This window comes from Mchenga conophoros, linkage group LG23 (assembly GCF_057382185.1).
Source record: "Mchenga conophoros isolate Kocher_MC1m ecotype Shallow Benthic linkage group LG23, M_conophoros_male_GT1.1, whole genome shotgun sequence".
In the NCBI taxonomy this organism is placed as follows: Eukaryota; Metazoa; Chordata; class Actinopteri; order Cichliformes; family Cichlidae; genus Mchenga; species Mchenga conophoros.
In genome coordinates, this window is record NC_140547.1 from 1,396,104 (window position 1) to 1,416,415 (window position 20,312).

The following is a 20,312-nucleotide window of genomic DNA, read 5'->3' on the forward strand; positions in this document are numbered from 1 at the left end:
TGTATTTATGCTTATATCCTTACTCTCATTCCCCTTAATGTATCTGTAACATGCAACTTCTTTCGGTGCTTTGCTACTGGAAACTGAATTTCCCGGAGGAACCCACCCGAGGGATTAATAAAGTTTCATCTAATCTAATCTAAATAAATCCCTGAACATGACTCAAGGTTTTTTCACAGCCATCTAAACAAAAGAAACAAGATTTTGTATCATTGTTTTAGTTGATTTAACTCAACACATGACGACAGGTCAAACTCTTCACACTGGCCTCCCACTTTAAGATGCTGGTTTGGACTTTTAGAGCTTTACATGTCCAATCATCCCCACAGGTCCCTGAGGTCTGGTGGTCAAGGCTTACACCCACTGGAGACGCAGCATTTTGCCACAGCGGACTCTGATCTGCCTCCCACCGACTCAGAGATCTGTGGCTTAAAAAGCTGCTAAAACACAACTTTATCTCTCACAGTGGCTCTGAGGTGCTTTATAAATACAACTTTTCTTATTTTGTTAGACTACTGTTAAATGTATCTTGAGAATGTCATTAAGTGATGACTAAATGATGCGTGTGCGTCGCTGTGTTTGCTGATAGAACTGCACAAAAACTAAAAATGTACTTTTCTAAAATCCAGTATTTTTCTCATCTTTGTGCAGTAACTCAATGGGGTCATGTTATTATAGGCATAACTGACACGACCTTTGCACTACACCTAAACCCAGCGGTGAGATGCTCTGTGCAAGAACACACAGCAGCACATGTGATCCTAAATCACACACGCAACCGAGCCGCAGAGAAAGCAGAAGAAAAGGCTTTCAGTCACCGAGCGCTCGCAAACTGCTTCTGCCAACAACACACGAACTGTGGACAAACACGTTACAGCCAATCACATGGGGAGTAACTCAGACGCGCACCAATCGCCGGCAAACACATTGCCAAGCAGCCATCTTTAGTAACAGGAGCCAGGGCTGACAAGTTTGGTCTATCATTTTGAGGCCCAGAAATTCCTGCATGTCTGCATACCACAGCGTGCAAGGAGAGAGGGAGGGGAGAGGGAGAGAGGAGGGAGAGTACAAAGTAAAAGAACGGGGGACAGAAAGGAGAAGAAAGGGAAAAGGGAGGAGGTGCAGAGGGAGGATCCTGGCCATAAGGTGGAGCATCAGAAGCAGTGAAGAGAAATGGAGAGAAAGCAAAAACAAATTTTTGTCCTCTTTAAATCAAATCAAATCACTTTTTATTGTCACATCACATGTGCAGGCACACTGGCACAGCACATGCGAGTGAAATTCTTGTGTGCGAGCCCCACAAGCAACAGAGATGTGCAAACACAACAACACAAACGAGCAAAATACAAGAATGGCCAACCTGAAACTAATAAATATATGTACAATATATAATAGTGTATGCATTTCTGGATGTGTATACTAAATATTTTCCTACGTGTGTGTGTGTGTGTGTGTGTGTGTGTGTATACACATTTTTACAAATTAAATAGTAAAAAAATAAATAAATAATAATAATAATAATAATAATAATAATAAAATATATAAAATATACAGAGTTGAATATGTGCAAAACAAGTGGCATTTATATACAGTATGGAGTGCATAATGTTGAAGTTCCAGTAGTGAAGCTGAGGTGTCTATGACGTGTTCAGCAGTCTGATGGCCTGATGGAAGAAGCTGTCTCTCAGTCTGCTGGTACGGGACCGGATGCTGCAGAACCTCCTTCCTGATGGAAGCAGTCTGAACAGTTTATGGCTGGGGTGACTGGAGTCCTTGATGATCCTCCCCGCTTTCCTTTAGTGCTCCGTCTCAGCTGTTATCTCTTATACAGACCAGATATCTGGACACTGCTTTCACTCGTCTCGAGGGCAGAGGGGCCATCAGAGTGTAGCAAGAGCTCGAGGAGAGACGGTCAAGTGCAATGCATACGACAGCAACCGCTCGCACTTCTGAGATAACAGGGAGACAGCAGCAGCCATTGTTACCGTCACCACTCTGCTATCGACAGAAGACACGTGGTTATCAAAGCGTAGTTATATTTGAAAAGCAAATTTATATTGCTGTTCAAGCTATCAGGCTGGCAGTAAAGATGACAAAAGGCGCCAAGCAGCCTCACGGACAGGACTACTTTTATTCTACCGGATCCGTATGACATCATCAGGACTGACAAGTCCGAAGGAAGCAGGCCCAACGCTAAAGCGCGGCGTGACGACACGAACACCGGTGCCACCGAAGTTTATCTTACAGGTTGCATTCATGTGAACGTTAAAGCGTGTCACCCACTTTTGTTTCTGCGTAAACATTTCTTATCAGACGTGTTACGCGATGACTCGGGCAGACGGCCTCTACGAGCTCCCGATGCTACAAGTCTCAACAGAAAAGTGGTGGAAGGTGCAGGCCAGAGGAAAGTCTGCACATTGGACCCGTGCCAGCCGACGTACTCGGAGCAGGGGTGATGAAGCCACCGCAAACTGGGTGAGCTGCTGGGTTTCTAAATATGGAAAACTTTACTACAACCTTTAATGGCACAGCTTCCTCTGGAGCTCTGCTCATCTGAATAATATAAGGATGCCAGTGAAATCAGGAAGTTTACACTGCTTCATAAATCATCCTGGAAAAATATGACTAAGTTTAGATATGAAAAGTGCAGGAAGTCACTGTGGTTGTGAAGAGGAGGATGACAAAAAAACAACAATACTTTTTCCAGCGTGTCTGCATTTAAGCGCCGCGGCCGGGAACGCGTGCACCGCTCCACACTGGCACCTCCCGTCTTTGTGAGTCACACTGCAGTGTGCTCATGAACCCATTTATGTGTCCGTGTTGTTGCCTCTATATACGCTCACCCCCAACCTCGGTGGTCCCAAAGTCTCCCAGTGATCCTCCTCTGCAGTTACTAACTCATCTGAAGTTACAGAAGTGTCAGCTTTGACCTCAGACACAGAGGCCTAACGACCGGTCGACAGGGAAAAATGCGTTTTCTTTGACTGGTTGGCAAACCATTGCTGGACGCTGCTGACAGATTGACTGCTAATCACCCAGGCCGGGAGACCGGTCAGTGACCCTCCGGCAACTCCGGGTCACTATGGAAACAGTTGACGAAAAGCTGGCGGATGGTTTCTGACAGTCACCAGATGAAACTGGTCACAAAGAGGTTTACGGTGGAAACCACTTTCAGCTTGCTTTGGTTGCTAGCAGGTTGCTGCTCACCTGCAGTTGAAATCTGTAGCACAGAAGGTGTGTCTGCAAACACTTGCCAACTAGCTGTAGCGAGCGTGAAAAGTATGACACGAACAGGAAACAGAAAACGTTCTCCTTCAAAATAAAAGTTGTCCCGTTTGAAACGTGTTGGGTGCAGCGAGGAGGCACCAGTTTGACCACACTTCAAGTTTCCACTTTGCGTGGAAGACGTCGATTTCTGTGCAAACACTAACCACAAGCAAAATGTGGGTGAACAGAGCAATCTGCTACCAACCAATCAGAGGCTTTTGGCGCACTTTGCAACCTATTTCGCCTAGCAACAGCCAGCCACTTCTAGGAGCCACTCGCCACTTGTCGGTCGCGGAATACAAATTTTTAATTTGTGACCAGTTGTTGCCAATTATCTGCTGATAGTCTCCAAGCCTGAGTGACCGGGGTCTTTAATAGGCTGACCGTCAATGCTCCCTTCACAGACACTTAACACATCCTGGGTACGGCAGGACTCTGAAGGACACTCTGGGTTTTTCTGCCCTAACAGAAACCTGTTAAACAGTTTAAAGGAAAGAGGCATTTCTTTAAGGCCAAGGACATGAGAAGTGACTGATCCGAGTCTGGACAGAGCAAAGTGGAAAGAGTTGGGTTTGGAAGGAACTTCAAGGATGGCGAGGTCACATGAGGACAAACGAGTTCAGCTTAGGAGAAACAAAGTTTCATTTCCAGCACTGACTTTTGAGGTTTCTTTTTTTTGCTACAGCGAATCAAGGCACATGCATTTATTATCAAACAGAGTTCTCAAACTGTGGGAAACGGTACTTTCCCAAGGAGGTGATAAAAGAAAGAAAAAAAAACTCGGGAATTTTGAATGTCCAAACATTTCACCCGACCCCTTCAGTCGAGCCACTCTACCACCTCAAAGCAAGACATGAAATTCCAAGTACTTAACAGAGCATAACCATCACGTACCGCAAACGCAGCACGCACTAATAGCCCCTAGCAGGACTTTCTCAGATCACGTATGCATGAACACAGAGGATCTATGCTCCACTGAAGCCAGCAGTGTTTGTTTTTACAGCGAGTTAATGAATGTACAGGTAGGTGCTGCATCTGCTGCGGCTGAGGAACCCGGGACTTCTTCGAAAGCCGTCGATGGCGTAGGGAGGAACTGACTGTTATCAGGACCCGATTATATAAAAATACTTCAGATTTAATGTTGCACGTCTGTTTGGAAATACGAGAATTAAAACTGCAATTCTGCATGTATTTGTATCCAAGCAGTGCAGAACAAAATGACCACGTTTGTCTTGTCGGTGCAGTAACGCTAAATGTATTTCTTTTCAACCAGGGCAGCCTGTCATGTGCTTTACTGCTGTCACCCTGGTTTCTGTCCTCAGCTCTGTTTCACTGACACTGAGCAAATGTACATTTCTGTCCAAAACCCAAAGATGAGCCTGACATGTCTGCTGCATCATGACTGGAAAATGTAAAAGAAGGACAAAAGTCCTTCAGACATAAATATGAATAAAGTCGTCTCTCATGGTCGTTGCAATCAGAATTTTCCAAAGTTGCATCAAAAGCAAACCGCTAATGCATGAAAACAGAACAAAGTTGGTTTCAGCAATCATTTAGTACCAATACATTTAGAGCTCCTTTAACCTGTGGCGTACCTCAGGGGTCCATACTAGGCCCCCTGTTGTTTATTCTGTACTTGCTCCCTCTGGGCGATGTGCTCCGTAAACATAATGTGTCCTTCCACATCTTTGCCGATGATATTCAAATCTACCTCCCTCTGAGGTTGAACTGCAATGTTTCTTTGCAGCCGCTACTCTCCTGCTTGTCTGACATTAAGACTTGGATGACTCTTAACTTCTTACACCTTAATGAAAGCAAAACTGAAGTCATTGTGTTTGGGCTTCCTAAAGATCCCAACTTCTCTCTTGACTTTTTGGGACCCCTAACCTCTGATTGCACTTCTTCCATTAAGAGTCTTGGAGTTATTTTTGACAATGCTTTTAAACTTGATAAACAAATTAGCTCTGTAGTTAAGGGATCTTTTTATCATTTGCGGATTTTAGCCAAAGTCAAGTCTTACCTTTGCAGGAACGATCTAGAAAGAGTGGTCCATGCTTTTATTACTTCACGGCTGGACTACTGCAATTCCCTCTATGCTGGCCTAGATCGTTCCTGTCTACATCGCCTTCAACTGGTGCAGAACGCTGCCGCTCGCCTGTTGACCGGTTCAAAAAAAAGAGACCACATCACTCCGGTTCTCTGCTCTCTCCACTGGCTCCCAGTTGCCTTTAGGATTGATTTTAAAATCTTATTGCTGGCTTTTAAGGTTTTAAATGGCACTGCACCTTCTTACCTGTCAGAACTCCTTAGAACTTATCGCCCCAGGAGATCTTTGAGGTCAGCCGACCTGATGCTTTTAGATGTTCCCAGGTATAAATTAAAGACAAAGGGAGAGAGGGCGTTTGCTGTGGCTGCACCCAGACTGTGGAACAGTTTACCTCCTCACGTCAGACTCTCCAAAAGCCTAGAAACTTTTAAAACCGCTCTTAAAACTCACCTCTTTTCATTGGCTTTTAGAAAGGTTTAATTTATTTGTTTTATATATTTTTATTTTATTTTTATCAGCGAGGTGTTATTACAAAATTGTGTTCTATTGTATTTTTATCTGTATTTACTGTACAGCACTTTGGTCAGCCTTGGTTGTTTTTAAATGTGCTCTATAAATAAACTTGACTTGACATTTAAGGTTAAAGGTCAAAGCAGCCTCCACTGAGCAGAAGGAAATGTCAGCGCCATGTTAATTGTTACAATGTACTGCGGTTATATTTGTCACCTGTCAGCACGTTGGGACAACTCTATGACGGCGGGCTACTGTTGAACACGGCGAGTTTTACTGCTGCCAGTATTTATACGGTTCTATTTATGACGGCCAACGTGAGTTTTAGATATTTGGAACGAAGACATGGTGTGTGAGGATGTCAGGAGGGTGGCCTCATTTTCTGGACCAGCTCTGCGAACCTGTTTGGGGTTTAAAGGCAGAACATTTAGCAGTGATGTGAAAACTCAGAGCGAGGGGATGGATGGTGGCCCTGAAAGGTCAAACTGCAAGCAGAGAAAAGTGCTGCAAAAAGCAGACAAAACACAACGGAAAAGAAAATCTCACAGAGCACAACAGAAGTGTTTCTGGGGGCACATTAACGTGACGGACCAGATGACATAAACCCAAAGACCAAAACACACTGAAGAGGCTGAAGGTTCATCGGTACAAGTCTCAATGATGATTTATGAAATACTGCAGACACACGTTTACTGTTAGCATGTTAGCATCTCCCCAAAAACACTTTCGATGCGTTTTTTTTCCTACTTATGTATTTGTGATATATTCATCATCTGTTTGCTTTTGCAGCCTTTTTCGCCGTTTGACCCCTCAGGACCACCGTAGAATAGAAAATACTCACTAACAAATGTGTTTCTGATGTCAGAGCTAGAAGCAGCTGTCACCTGATCGGCCAAAACACAGCAAATGCAGCATTTCTCTGCAGGGCTATGATCATTTGACTGATCTTCCCTTTCCATCCACCACCCTCACAAGTACATAACCCTTCCTTCAATTCTCCAGCTTTTCCCCGGAGCTGTACAGCAGTAGGAAGTACTTCAGGACAAAGGCAGGAAGTAATGAGGAAGTCCCTTCAGACGCGCAGGCTGCAACAACTGTTTGCTTGCCAGCAGGCTTTCCTACACAGGGAAACACATTCGAGTGACACATTAAGCGGATAAACCACTGTTGTCCTTAAAGATGACGTCAAGTTCCTTCTTGGTCTCCAGCTGCACTGATTTAACAAATGATAAACGTGAGTTTAAAAACAAAACAAGAAAGCAGTAGCCATGAAGGCTCGTATCCTCAGAAGCCCCGCCCTCTCCTCACTATATGAGCTACTACCATTTCTGCTAGCAGCCAGGCTCATGACGTGGGCAGCGGTGTCAGTGTGCTTAGTCTGCAGCCACGTATTTTTTGTGCATGTGTCTATGGGAATTGTACCAGTACACAGTGTGTGTGTGTGTGTGTGTGTGTGTGTGTGTGTGTGTGTGTGTGTGTGTGTGTGTGTGTGTAGCAGGATGTGGAAGTCCAAGTCCATTGATGAGCAAGCAGAGAGAGGAGAGGGAGGAGTTTTCCTGATCCCCCAGGGTGCTCAGCTAGCACTACTCTGTACTCATGAACGCACAAATGGAGGCTGAGGGAAGTGTGCACACACACACACACACTTGCACATGCACATACAGAACTGATGCCAGCTTATCAAAGTTAATTTGGATTTGTTAACAAGGATGCAAGCTGCCGGGGAGGAAAGCAGGAGCTCGACTGCTACCTCTCCCATCTGTCTGTCTCTGTGCTTCCCTCTGCCTCCTCTCTTAGTGTTGCCTCTTGCACTCTTTGTCCCTTATAAGATATTAATGGTAATCCATCACTACAGCGAGTGAGTGCGTGTACTGATGTAATGCAAGCCACGACGGGGAAGCTTTAACTATCGCAAACAGAGAGCGTCGGAGAGAAGCGTTCCCGTTTCTATGGCAACAAACGAGAGAAAAACGAGAACACGTGCGAAGCGCTCTGATTTGTTTCACTATCAGGACGGCCTCAGTCGTGCTTTAATCGAGAACTGGTTGTTATTTGTGTCCTATCGTTGGCGATGAACAAAACACCATCTTCGGTTTAATCATTGGAGTCGCAGCGAGTCGGGACTCAGGACTAAAGAGAGCGTCTAGAAAACTGGACATTTGGCTGTAATCTTCTGTGAAGCAAATAAATGAAACCTTCAGAAACTCTCGGCGTTTGAGATTAACCATTTAGAGCTCGTCAAGATGCATAAAACAGCGCATTACGCAAATACCACCGTATGTTACAAGCGCAGGCAAATCCTCCACTTTCTGCTTCGTCTTACTGTGTACAAGTTATTTATTTAACCACTTCCAGGCAGCCGAGCTAATTCCAGTGAGGGAGAGGAGGAGAAAACATCTGGGTCACAGTTCACGTCGCCCGGGGGACTCCTGACTGATTATTTGGTTGCATCTCCCAAACAGTTTTAACACAAACACGGCCTTCGGGTATTTACTCCACACATTTGTTCTTTTCCCTCCTCGTGGTACACTCGTCCCAACTGTTGTTGACAGAGGGAAAGCAAACGTGTGTGTGTGTGTGTGTGTGTGTGTGTGTGTGTGCTTGACAGGTGACTGGAACGCAGCAGGCATATAAGACAAACAACTCGCCTCCTCCTCCAGATGGAGGCTTGTGTGTTGAGAGCAGTGACTCAGTAAATGTGCAAAGGTTGTCGCTTCGCAGATCGGCGACGCGTCCGATTTAACGAAGCATCTGAACGCACGTAAGAGTTGTAACAGTTTGCATTGAATCCACACGGGAAGGTTATAAACTGATACTCCAGCAGGGCAGCAGCTTTCTGCTGCACAGCTCCATAATGACCTGAAATGATATGCACCACTGACACTCTACATGTGTCAACACAAACCATTGAAACATAGATAAAAAACACACACACCTTGTTCCCTTAAAGCTTTTAACAGAACTGACACTCGGTCCCTTTGTGTTCGTATCCACGTCGTCTCCGTGTCACTGACTTTAATAGCTAATTACGAACAGCCGCTGCAGGAAAACTCCTTCGTTTACCTTTCATTAGAAACAACTGAAAACAGCTGAGAAGGATCGAGAGAGACAGAGAGGAGAGTCAGGCAGAGACGCTTTCACAAAGGCCGGCGAGCGGCGCTCGGTTGAGCACCTCCATCCTTAATACCGTCATTTCTGTCTCTCTGTAGCCGCCTGTAACTGGGCCGCTCACCTCTTTGGCAAAAGTGTGTTTGTGGCTTTCGAGTGTGTGTTTGTGCGTGTACCTGGGAGCCACACTTGAAAGGCCCCGCCATGTTTGCTTTGCTCTGTTTATTTTGCCCCCCCGATCTGGACCGTGTCCCGACCGACGCTCCGGCTTCATTTGATCGCATGAGAAGTAAAACTGATGGAAATATCAGAGGAAAAGGCCCACGAGCTGCAGCTGAGACAGCATCACAGACACTCATATGCTCAGTGCACAAAACACTTCACATGAATTCAATATAACACACTCATTTTTTAAAAAGAAACACTGTGACACATGAGCAAACATTCGTACTCATTCTCATCTGTATGTGCAAAGTAACTTCTGAAGTCTCTAAGTACAAAAATACCTGGTGCACTGTTGCCAGGACACCACTCTGGCAATAAACACACACAAACAGAAAAATGACACCAACTTGGTTAACTCTGAAACCTCACATTGGCTTTTTCCCCCTTTTGCAAAGAACAAAGCGTACAGCTTACACATGCCTACAGCGACACGCTAAAATCCCCTCTACACTGTTTTACTACCAGTGAAAACACCTGCGTGCACAGTGCTGCAGCTGCTTCTCTCACAGCTTTTTACTGGTTTTTAGACGCCTGTGTCACAAAGTTGAAAGCACCGCTGCTGAGCGATGTCCAACCTGAATTCGACTCTGGTCAGGAGGACCACAAGGTCATTTCAGATGACGCAGTCGGATCCATTTAGAAACACCGTTACGGGTTTAACCTGCGGTGGCCTCGAAGGGGCACGGGTAATCCGTTTGTCGCTACGAGATGAAGCCGTGACTAGCTGCGTGTATCTGAAAACAATGGCAGCAAACAACGAAGCGTGGGCAGAGTGAACTTTGACCCAAAAAGCTTTCCATCCTCCTGGTTGTGTGGATGTTTTTGTGTGTGCGAGTTGTGCAAGCAGAGCGCAGGCTGGTGTGGTTGAACGCAGCGTGCCAGGCCTCGGCAGCAGATAGAGCTTATCTAAACAGGAGATCGACTGTTTGCTCCTGTTCCCTCGTTCGCTCGTCGCTGACTGTTCCTTTGTTTCCGCTCGCTTTACCTCCTTTTCCTTACTCAGCTCAGACACCTGTGAATATCTGTGTCTCCTCTCAGTCAAACAGCTTTCTTCTGACTTTTCTGGGGGAATTTAAACCACTTTCGAGTGATATTTATTCTACACTTCTGTGCAAAAGTCTTGAGTCGCCCCTTTCGTGTCATTTCTTTTTTTAAAGGTGGTCTTGAGGAGTAGTTCTCCGGGCCTCGTGGAGCTCCTTCAACATTTTCTTTTGGACATTTTCAGCTTTTCTACCCATTTTCAGTCCAGTCCTGACTATTTTCCACGGAATCGTTTAACCACAGAAAGGCGCCCGACTCGAGGCATGAAACGGTGTCATGTCCACGCATAACAGAAAACTTAGCAAAGAACCGTTTTTTAAAATTATATTGTCACAAAAATGAAACTACAGAACAACCGTGTGCGATTCTGAATCTGAGGTAGGGCACATCTTAGCATTTAAGTGTCCTTAAAAAAAATCTGAGGAAACTGGAGCACGAAAGCAAAAATGGCAGGTTTAAAAATAAAAATCTTTACTAACAGGATTCGACAGGCTTGTCTAACAAAGTTCAAGTGGTGTAAAAAATACTGCATTTTCACACAGTTTGCACGTTTCAATAAATCAACAAAGCTCAGATGAAAAAGTTCCAAATCAAAGCAGGTCCGTGTACGTCGTCACTTTACTTATCTTGGGTGAAACATGTGGGTGCACAGATTATCATCATGCCTACACACCACTGATCCGACACCCTTTCCGTTTCCTTTCAGGAGGTGTGTTTGTGAGCTGCATTCGTCTTCCTGCCAATCCCATACTTGAGCACTGTCAGAGATTTTTTTGTCTTTACTTAAAAACCCTCAGCAGAGACACGGTTACTCTGACTTTATGTTTTATAGCGCAGGGTCCTGCACGGAGCTGCAGGTAGAAACTAGGTGCAGAAAACCTGCCAATCGCTGCAGGACTCCAGAGCATCAGCTGGAAACACAGACTGTTCGTGCAGAAAGCAACCGACTGAGAAACTACTGTAGCAGAGCTGCACGTCTGAAGCTGCACATACGAACAAACAAACTAAACACGCACACCAGAAACACACAAACAGCACTGGGCTACGAACCTCAGAGGTCATACATGCGGCTTGAACAGGTCATTTAGGGGCACACACACACACACAGCAGTGTAAGATCAGAGGAATGCAGGCTCTCTCTGGCTCTTACCTAAGGCCACTGCAACCCTATAAAAACACAACAAAAACAACCCCACAGTTTCCACTCACACATAAACTTTAATGCCCCGTCTAATGTTCCTCTGCTCCGCACCCGTGCATGTGTCTACGCTCGCACATGTCCAAGTTCGTAAACTGCCAGCGTTCATTCACAGAAGCCCTCATTAGTTTCTCCGTCACGCTGCGGATCTGCAGCCACATCTGCATCAGTATCGAACGGATACAAAACGCACTGCTGATACTGCGCTGCTGTTATCGTTACGGCTGCAGATGCACGTCGGCTTGTAATATTTAAGAGAACAGACGAGCACGTGTTTGCAGCTCCTGTAGGCTGAAAACACGCCTGTGGCGATGTAGCTCTCGTTTAGAGCAGAGCAGCATATCAGCCATACATCAGCGTTCGGGTATCAGCCCTGTGTGTGACACACACGCTGCTGCAGGCAGCACTGCATCATATTCTAGAAATGGCTCCGGCTTTGACACCCAGCTCTTCACTAAACTGGTGTCGGTCACATTAGGCAGAGCGCAGCGTCAGACCTGCGCCCTGACGCAACAGATGTGCTCACGTCCGTGTCAGTGGGCTTTTTGTCTGTGCTGTTTTTAATGGACACAGCTGTTTGACTTTTATTTAGAGTATACAGGGTAAACCTAATCAGCTGTGCAGTAAATATGGATTCTACTGGACTGATCACATGACTCACAGTGCATAAAAAAAAAAAACAAAGTCCTTATTTATTTCATCCTGGACCCTCAGGTCAACATTTTGAGTACCTCCTCCTCCTCCTTTAGAGACAGCCCTTCGTCTTTTTGAACAGCAGGTAGGCTGTTTAAAAATCTGTGTGTCAGCACTTATGTACCTCCAAACTCGGATGTCAGAGTTCGGGAGTGATGTCACGTTAGCGTCTCCCAAAAAAATCCAGGAAACAGAATTCCTTTTGGCGCTTGGCGAGGTGGAGCCATTCGGGCATCACTAACAACAAAACACATTCATGGACCAAACCTGCTCGCTGCTGTGCACGTGACATCTTTAATGAGTCAGAGAGTTTACAGTTTTCATTTCGTTTAGATTCAGCGCCGCCATCTTGGATTGGAACGACGCTGGTCTGCTGAGAGTGGCGTTCCACAAAATTTCTGACTGGAAACTCGGAATTTATGACTTCCAGCTTATTCAGGAAAGCACCGTTAGGGCAGCTCTGGGATTACTTGCGCACAGGCCAACATCATCATCTCAAACCTTTGCCACAGTAAAAAGCTGCACTGTGAGTTTAAATAAAACTGATAGCAGCCACGTCCCATTCCTTTTAAACATCCAGCGTCGTGAACGATCTGCTCAAGTCAAACTATCATGTTTGAGAGGAAGACTGAGACGTGGAGAAAGGCACTTCCTGTCTTATTTTCCTGACAGTAAGACCTGGCAGACAATCGAGGAGGCGGGACTACAGGCCAGCTGCAGCGGTCGATGTTGGAGTATAAACACGGCCAAGGCTGGCACGCTTTGAAGGCTAGCCTGTCCGTCAGACACAAGACAGAAAAGAAAAATGTTTAAAAAAATAAAAACCAACACAGGCTATAATCGCCTTCAAAATAATAAGCATCCTCTCAGCGAGTCTTACAATAGAGGACGATCTCTGTGTTTATGGCAGGAACGAGCGAGCGGCTGCAGCGCTGAGCAAACCCACAGATGTTTTTTTGGTTTTGTTACTTTTTTACTAAACATTAAAACAAAACAATTTTATAACAAACGTTCACCTCAGCTCTAAAAGGGCATTACATCCCATAATGCCTGCTTTAGAGTTTCCTGTTTTCTGACTCAGCATCTCACTCGAGTCCCTCCGCACACGGAGCAGATCCCGATCCTGTAATTACGGATCACTTGCACACATCGAATGCTGATCAGAGGGCGTGGCCACGACCCCTGGCTGCTCACACTAAGAACGCAGGAATCATCGTGTGCGCACGTTTAAAGACTGATCACAAACACTTACTTCTCTGGCAGTGAGTCTGTGACCAGCATCGTCCCCTGAAGTGTCCGTTGATGGTGCTCTGAGGGCAGATGGTCTGACCTTGGGCTATGCCTGGACACACGTCTCCACACTCTCTCTCATTCTTATTGGCCACGATGAAGTTGTCCTCCACCGAGTCCAGGATCTTGGACCAGTCCAGAGTGGCCAGGTAACACAGGTCCGGATTCTTCTCGATCCTCACGGCGCCCCGGGTGATGTTCATGAGGCTGTACAGGCCCATCTCCTTCATCTGCAGCATCTCGTAAAGCACGAAAGCGTAGTTGAAGAAGAGGTTGTTGCCGCGGATCACCGTCAGGTTGGGGAACAGATCGCTGAGCGTCTCGAGGCCGTAGACCCTGAACAGCAGCACGTAGTCCGTCACCACTCGCAGTTTCGGGTAGCTCAGGCCGCGGAAGTCCTCCGTCCTGGTCTTAAACATGAGCAGGATTTTTAGGTGGCCCTCGATGATGGTGCAGTTCTCCAACGACTGGAGGTTGGTCACGTTATTCCGGATGTCCTTGCTCGAGCAGACTGAAAGGACAGACAGAGGGAAGCGCATAAGAAACAAGCACGTTTCAATTAATATAAGCTCATTACTTCTTGATTAATCTTCTTTTAATCAGAAATGTTCAAATGTACTTCTGATACAGAACAATCAGTTTTCACAGATGACTGAAAATTTTCCATGGATGTCGTTTCTCACACATTGCAGCACGCAGCGGCTCATTTGTGACTTTATACCGGAAATGCTGTGTTTGTGACTGAAGCGAGGGTGCTGCACAGGTCAGGTGAATGCAGCACAATATTTGCCTATAACATTCATCCCCGTCGTCACGGCGACGATGAAAACCTGTCCGCAGGACATCTGCATCCTTCAGAGAGCTGTTCATTTGGAAAATGTTGCTTTGGCTTTAATTCACATCAATTAGCCCGACTGTGGCAGGCTGAACAGACAAAAGGGCCTCAGTTTGCAGCTGCATTACAACAACTGGATGTGAACATCAGTACAAACTTCTTTCTCCCAGTTTCAGCCACAAAACCAGTGCCGACCTGCATCAAGGTGAAGAAAGACATTCACGAAGCGGCCGCTCAAGTCCGAAAACCAGACTCTCCGCAATTGCCTTTCTCTCTCTGACACACACACACACACACACACAGTCTCATCGGCTATAGCAGTATTATTGTACAGCAGCGTTTGATCGAGCGCAGCAGCCACGAGGTTAACAGAAACGATCCACTCTTCAGCTGGTGCAGACACAAGCTTACGTTTAGACAAACGCATCCGCGCACGCATCAGAGGAGTGGAGAATTCATCAGCACACAGTAACTTTGGGAGAGATGTGCAGAGAGTTTCTCGCTCCACATAATAACACATTAAAGGCAAATTACAGGAGGAAGAAACACTTCGTCGTTCTGATTGTGCAAGACAGGTGTAACGATGAAAACAGTATTTCTGTTGTTGACGTGACAAAGCAGGTTTCGAACTCCAGGTCGGCAAAGCGGCCACAAAAACAACAACACTGCCATTTGCAAACCTGCGGATCCAAACCAACAGCTGTCACACGACAGAAACCAGCTCGCACACATTTACTGGAAAGAAAGCTTTGCCATCCATATAGCATCATATTTACACCCCAGCCTCATAAACACAGCTAGTTCTCCTTAAACGTCCTGTTTCTTTGAACTGCCTGCAGCACAAATGCCAGGAATAAGCACAGAGCGTGGATGTTTCTCCACCAGAGCAGGTGTTTAGTTCACATGAACAGACTTGCTGTATAAAGTGGAAGAGATGTGATTTACTGGGTCACACGGTGACACAGAGGACGGCGACTGACCGCAGATTCTGCCCTGTTGCCACACCCATTTACATTTCACGAGCACGCCCATTAAACTCAGTAGTTGTGAGACATAAAATCCTAATTTGCTCCCTCGATTTAACTATGCATGGACTGTATCAGCCATAACAGCAGCCATCACGGCCTAAAAACAGATGGTGGTGGACATAAACAGCACCGGCTGATTCAAAGGCAGCCGTCTGACAGACGATGAAAAATCCTTTAAACACTTTAGTGACAGAAAAAAAGAAAGCACAAAAAACTCTTCCCTGTACTCAGAATGAAGGAAGCTCGTAATAATTCATGCTAATTATTCACTCTGTTAATGTTTCGGTTAGACTTTTCCTTTAGGAGAACGTGAGTCCCACAGCCAGGCTCGAGCTTGTGCGCACCACGCTGCTCTCAGTCGCTCGTCAGGCTCAGAGCTCCGTGCAGCTAAATGCATGAACCCTCCTCGCAACGCACGCACATGCACACACCATTTAAAAAAAAGACGTCAATAACACTGAACCCTGAATCCCAAAATAGGGAAGATTTATTGCAGTACATTGATTGGAAACCGACTTCTCACCTGAGCACGCCATTTCCCCAGGTGAGAGCTAACCATTAACTCACCATTTGGTTAATGGTTAGCATGAAAAACATGTCAACAATTCAGGTTCAACCTACGACCAGAATCACACATCAACAAAGTGGCTGCTTATAACACAGAGCCGCCTATAAAACCAGTAAACTACTGAACCACGTTTACTACAGATTCACGCTGCAGGTCGAGTTAAACTTGTACTTGTAATCACAGGAACACACTTCCCTTCCTCCGAAAACATAAAGACTGAAGAGTAAAAATATCTGATGCCATATCTGCAGTGGCGTTACGCTTGTTTGCAGTAACTCCTTCAGAGAAGTGCAGAAAAATATCCTTTCTTCCAGGCGAGACTCGAGTAAGACAAACGTCAGTGCAGCAGCAGAGAAAGAACACGTGTCGAGCTTTAAAAGAAACAAGTAAAAGCAAAATAGAATCTGTAACATTAAATAATTCATCTCCACGTATCCACTGGCCAGTACGCACATTTGTGCTTCACCTATGAATCACATCCTTCACTGTCTTTAGCTCAGTGCTGAGATTGCTTCCAGTGAGAAGACGCACAACAAGCTCAGAGAACAACACAAACTGTGCAGCTGCATGTACCCACATTTGTGTGGACGCAGCCTCCACCAGCTCAACTTTGTACTTCCCCCTGCGGCGAGCCGGCAGCCGGCAGCCAAAAACAACTCATAAAAGTAGTCAATAAATCCAATTTAACTGTTAAGCAACTCATCAGATAACACTCGAGTTTGAAACAACAACAGTAACTCAATCAGCGAACCGGTGTGCCTTGACCACGCCTCGGCGCAACCTGCATCGCAAAACACCAAGACAGGCTACTTCCTCGGCCGTGCGGCGGTTGCTGTAAGTCGCAGTGATAACAGCAACCTTACACCTCTCTCTGCCCCTCCTGCCTTATCTCACGGACACATCGAACACAGGTCACCCGCTCGCTGTCAGCCTGCAGCACTAACCGGATACCTATTGTGAAACACAACAACATAACAAACTGTTACACAACTGCACAGGGGCCAGGGTGCAACTCACTGCTGCCCAAAGTTATCTTCAAGTCACACCAAGAGGACTCGAGCCCCTTACACATGGAGGGCTCTCTTTATAAACAGCACAGGTAAGAAATACGTGAGAGGCAGTGAGGCCTTTCTGGTCGCCCGGCATGATGACGGCAAGCTTCACTGACACAAAGAAATGTTAGAGGGCCACGAGGGCAAGCAGCACATGGACGTGCACAGAGCCTCTACTGCAAAATGGAGTCTTGCTTTCAACTGACAGGAGTGAATGCTGGGGGGGGGGGACAAGAGAGAGGAACAGCAGTCTGGGGCTGGTTGTTAGAGCCCCTGTGTCCTGCAGTCTTCTCCTCCCAGGTTTGGTAGCAAGGAGATCCAGGAGTGAGCCAGCAGGGAGAGGAGGGGCGTGGCTAGAAGAAAAGAGGGTCGCATGGAAAAAAAACAAGGGGTGAAAAGGGGGGGGGGGGGGGGGGGGGGCAGAAAAACGGTGGGAGGGAAGCGGGGGGGGGGGGGGGGGGGGGCTGAAAGTGTAACCTGAGCCCAGACAGGAACGCAGAGTGACGTAAGGGACCCACAGGTCGGTTGGTGATCACATGCATGAATGAAGAGCCGCTATGTGCACACGCACATGCACACACTAGGGCTGCCACAAACCATTATTTTGATAGTCGACTATTTTTGCGATTAGTCGACTATTCAGATCATGCATCCATTGGACGTACAGCGTACAGCTTATTGCACCAGCAGCATCTGCTCTTATATAACTATCATTAGCTTACAGCTTTAAGTGTTTATGGTGCTAACTAAAAATAAAGACAAGATGATAGTTTATTAAATTTTAATGACATTTGCAGATTGTTTCGGTGAAGTTTAATAAACTCCTTGCTATCTAAAATATAACAGGACACCGGAGTAAATTCTGGAGCATCTCACACTTCTGATAATCAGCTGTCTGCTTGACGTTTATTCAGCTGTGTAAAAACTATAACTTTAATCTCAGCCAAACCGATTTACTCAGGAACAAATAAAATACTAAAAAAAAGCCAAACAATAACATTTTTAAGTTATCTAAGTGACTCATATGTCATGTTTAACCTGAGTAGCGAAAGACGGCGGTGGGTTTGAAAAAGATTTGCCGGTGTTGTGCCAAAAAGTGATTGTCTGCCAAAAACTGATTTCCGGTATTTGCCAAAAAGCGATTGCTCATATTTAAAGTGCTATAAGTAACTTGTTGGGCTATAATATGTTAAACATATGTCAAATGCATCCCTTATGGATGACATAAAGTCATCTTGAGCCACAAACAACATTCGTGTAGCAAGATACAAGCCGCAATCAGTTTTTGGCAGCGACTTTTATATAACCTTTATTTATGCAGTAAAAAAAAATCTCATTAACATTAAAAATGTATTTTGTAAGAGTAAGTTGCCCAACAGGACAGCAGAAATGGCAGCAAATATTACAATAGTTCTGTAAAAATATTTTAAGTGGGGATAAAGGACCGGATTGGTTATAATGTAAGTACAAGTTGTAAAGATACTTAAAAAACAGATCATTTTTTAATTCTTTATGTAACCCCTTTGTATCCCCTGTTCACCGAAGTCTATTTACGAACATACATAAAGATATTACACATAAAAAATACACAGAAACACTGGAAATCACTTTTTGGCAGACAATCACTTTTTGGCACAACACCGGAGTCCGGTGTTCTCACGGCTCTAGTTAGCCTAGCCCCCGGCTAGCTATCGAGCTAGTGGGTAACACGTCTCCGAAAACGTCGGAGCGCTTTTGAAAATATGCGGTGTCTTGATAAACTGAGCAGATATTTGAGGTTTACACAGCTACATTCTCGCCTGAAAATATGTTAAACGTTTATTTTGTGACCCAGAAAGAATAATAAGTAATATTAAAACTAACCAGCTGCCGCCATTGTTGGAAACTGAGCTGGGCCGCGCTATGAATTCTGGGACACAGCTTCTTCTTCTTCGGGGTTTAACGGCAGCTGGCATCCTTGTACTTGCAGTGCTGCCATCTCCTGTTTCAGTCCGTTATTACACTCTTAAATCCTGCTACTTATTCCTGCGTCTTTTGTGATCTTACAAAGCTTCAAACGACGCGTCGACTATTAAATCAGTCGTCGACGATTTTGATAGTCGACGCAGCCCTAACACGCACACACACGCGCGCGCACGAGAGCCCTACCCAAGTTCATCTACAACACATAAAAACATCACAAAGGTTTTAAAATATTTAAATATTTATTTCTATTTAAAGTATAAATAAAAGGATTCAACAGGTTCAATAAATCCACATTTTCATTTAACATTTGGACGCTTCTGGTGTTAAAGAACACAACAAATAAAACCCAATAAAACGAATGCAGGTGGGACAATGACCGTGATCCCTCTACAGCCCACACCGACACAGAGGACCACCCACCAGGGAACAGCCCAGTGCCCTCACTACACGTACAGCATCTCATAATTACAATAACAACCCAATCAGCCGCTAATAAACGGGGGGTGGGGGGATAACAGAGCGCTGGCTGAAATGTTCTGTACCACACTGCAGACCTCTATAGGAGACATGTGGGCCATCCACCCGCCTGCCTTGTCTGTTTGACACTTAATTTGGCAGCAGGAATGAAGAGGGGGGGGGGGGGGGGGGTCAAACAAACAGAAGGAGCAGAGAGAAGCTTGGATTTTAAGTGAAGTTGGAGCGTTAGAGCCTTTAAAAGGAGATTAAATGGTGAATCAGAAAAGTTTGTCCTCTTGTTGCTTGAACAGTTATGAGGCTTATCAAAGTGAATAAACTGTTGCAGTTTAGTCGGTGGTTTCTGTTGCTTTAATGATAGTTTGGGAGCATCAGGAAGAAGCAGAGGATTATCTAGGAACAGCTTCAGAGGTCCGTCGCAACCAACCAATGACGTGTGACTATTCAGTTAGCATGAGCCCAGCTAATAGCTAATGCTGTGATGAGTGAGCCAAGTTTGGCTAACAACAAACCTAACTTGATACAGCGCAGACCTACGACACCACAGCAACATGACTGGTCAGTGCTGATCCTGGATCAACGCCAAACACACCACAATCCTGCCTCAATACAAAAAACCTGATTTTTCTTTAGCTAAACACCAAATGCATAACTCAATATATAAGTTATGGAGGACAACATATGACCTGTGCTGAATCACAGTAAACTCTGACAGCTTTAAATCAGCACAGACTGTTTTAATAAGTGTGAAAAAGTGCGCTCTGTGATTAACTGTCACCCTAAATCAGTCGTTCTCAAACTGAGGGCCCGAGAAAGATCAGGCGACTTCTAAATTGGGACATGCACGCTGCTCTGTTTCGTTACTGCCTCTTCACCTCAGACGTGAAGCAGAACGAGCCCAACATCCTCCGCCCAGCTCGGCGAGTTCGGGTACGTCTGGTGCAGCCGAGGTCGCGTACCCGCTCTCTCGGACAGAAACTGCCGTCGCCGCTATTCGGCGAGCTCTCACAG

General features: G+C 45.6%; 1 protein-coding gene across 1 annotated transcript in view; it reads right to left on the reverse strand.

The window, feature by feature from the left end:
* The window catches only part of insrb (insulin receptor b), a 77,100-nt gene that overhangs the window by 41,193 nt on the left and 15,595 nt on the right, over positions 1-20,312 (reverse strand). Inside the window, exon 2 of the mRNA XM_085264505.1 lies at positions 13,342-13,890. Within this exon, the coding sequence (XP_085120631.1) occupies positions 13,342-13,890 (549 nt within the window). The remainder of the gene's footprint in view (positions 1-13,341; positions 13,891-20,312) is intronic.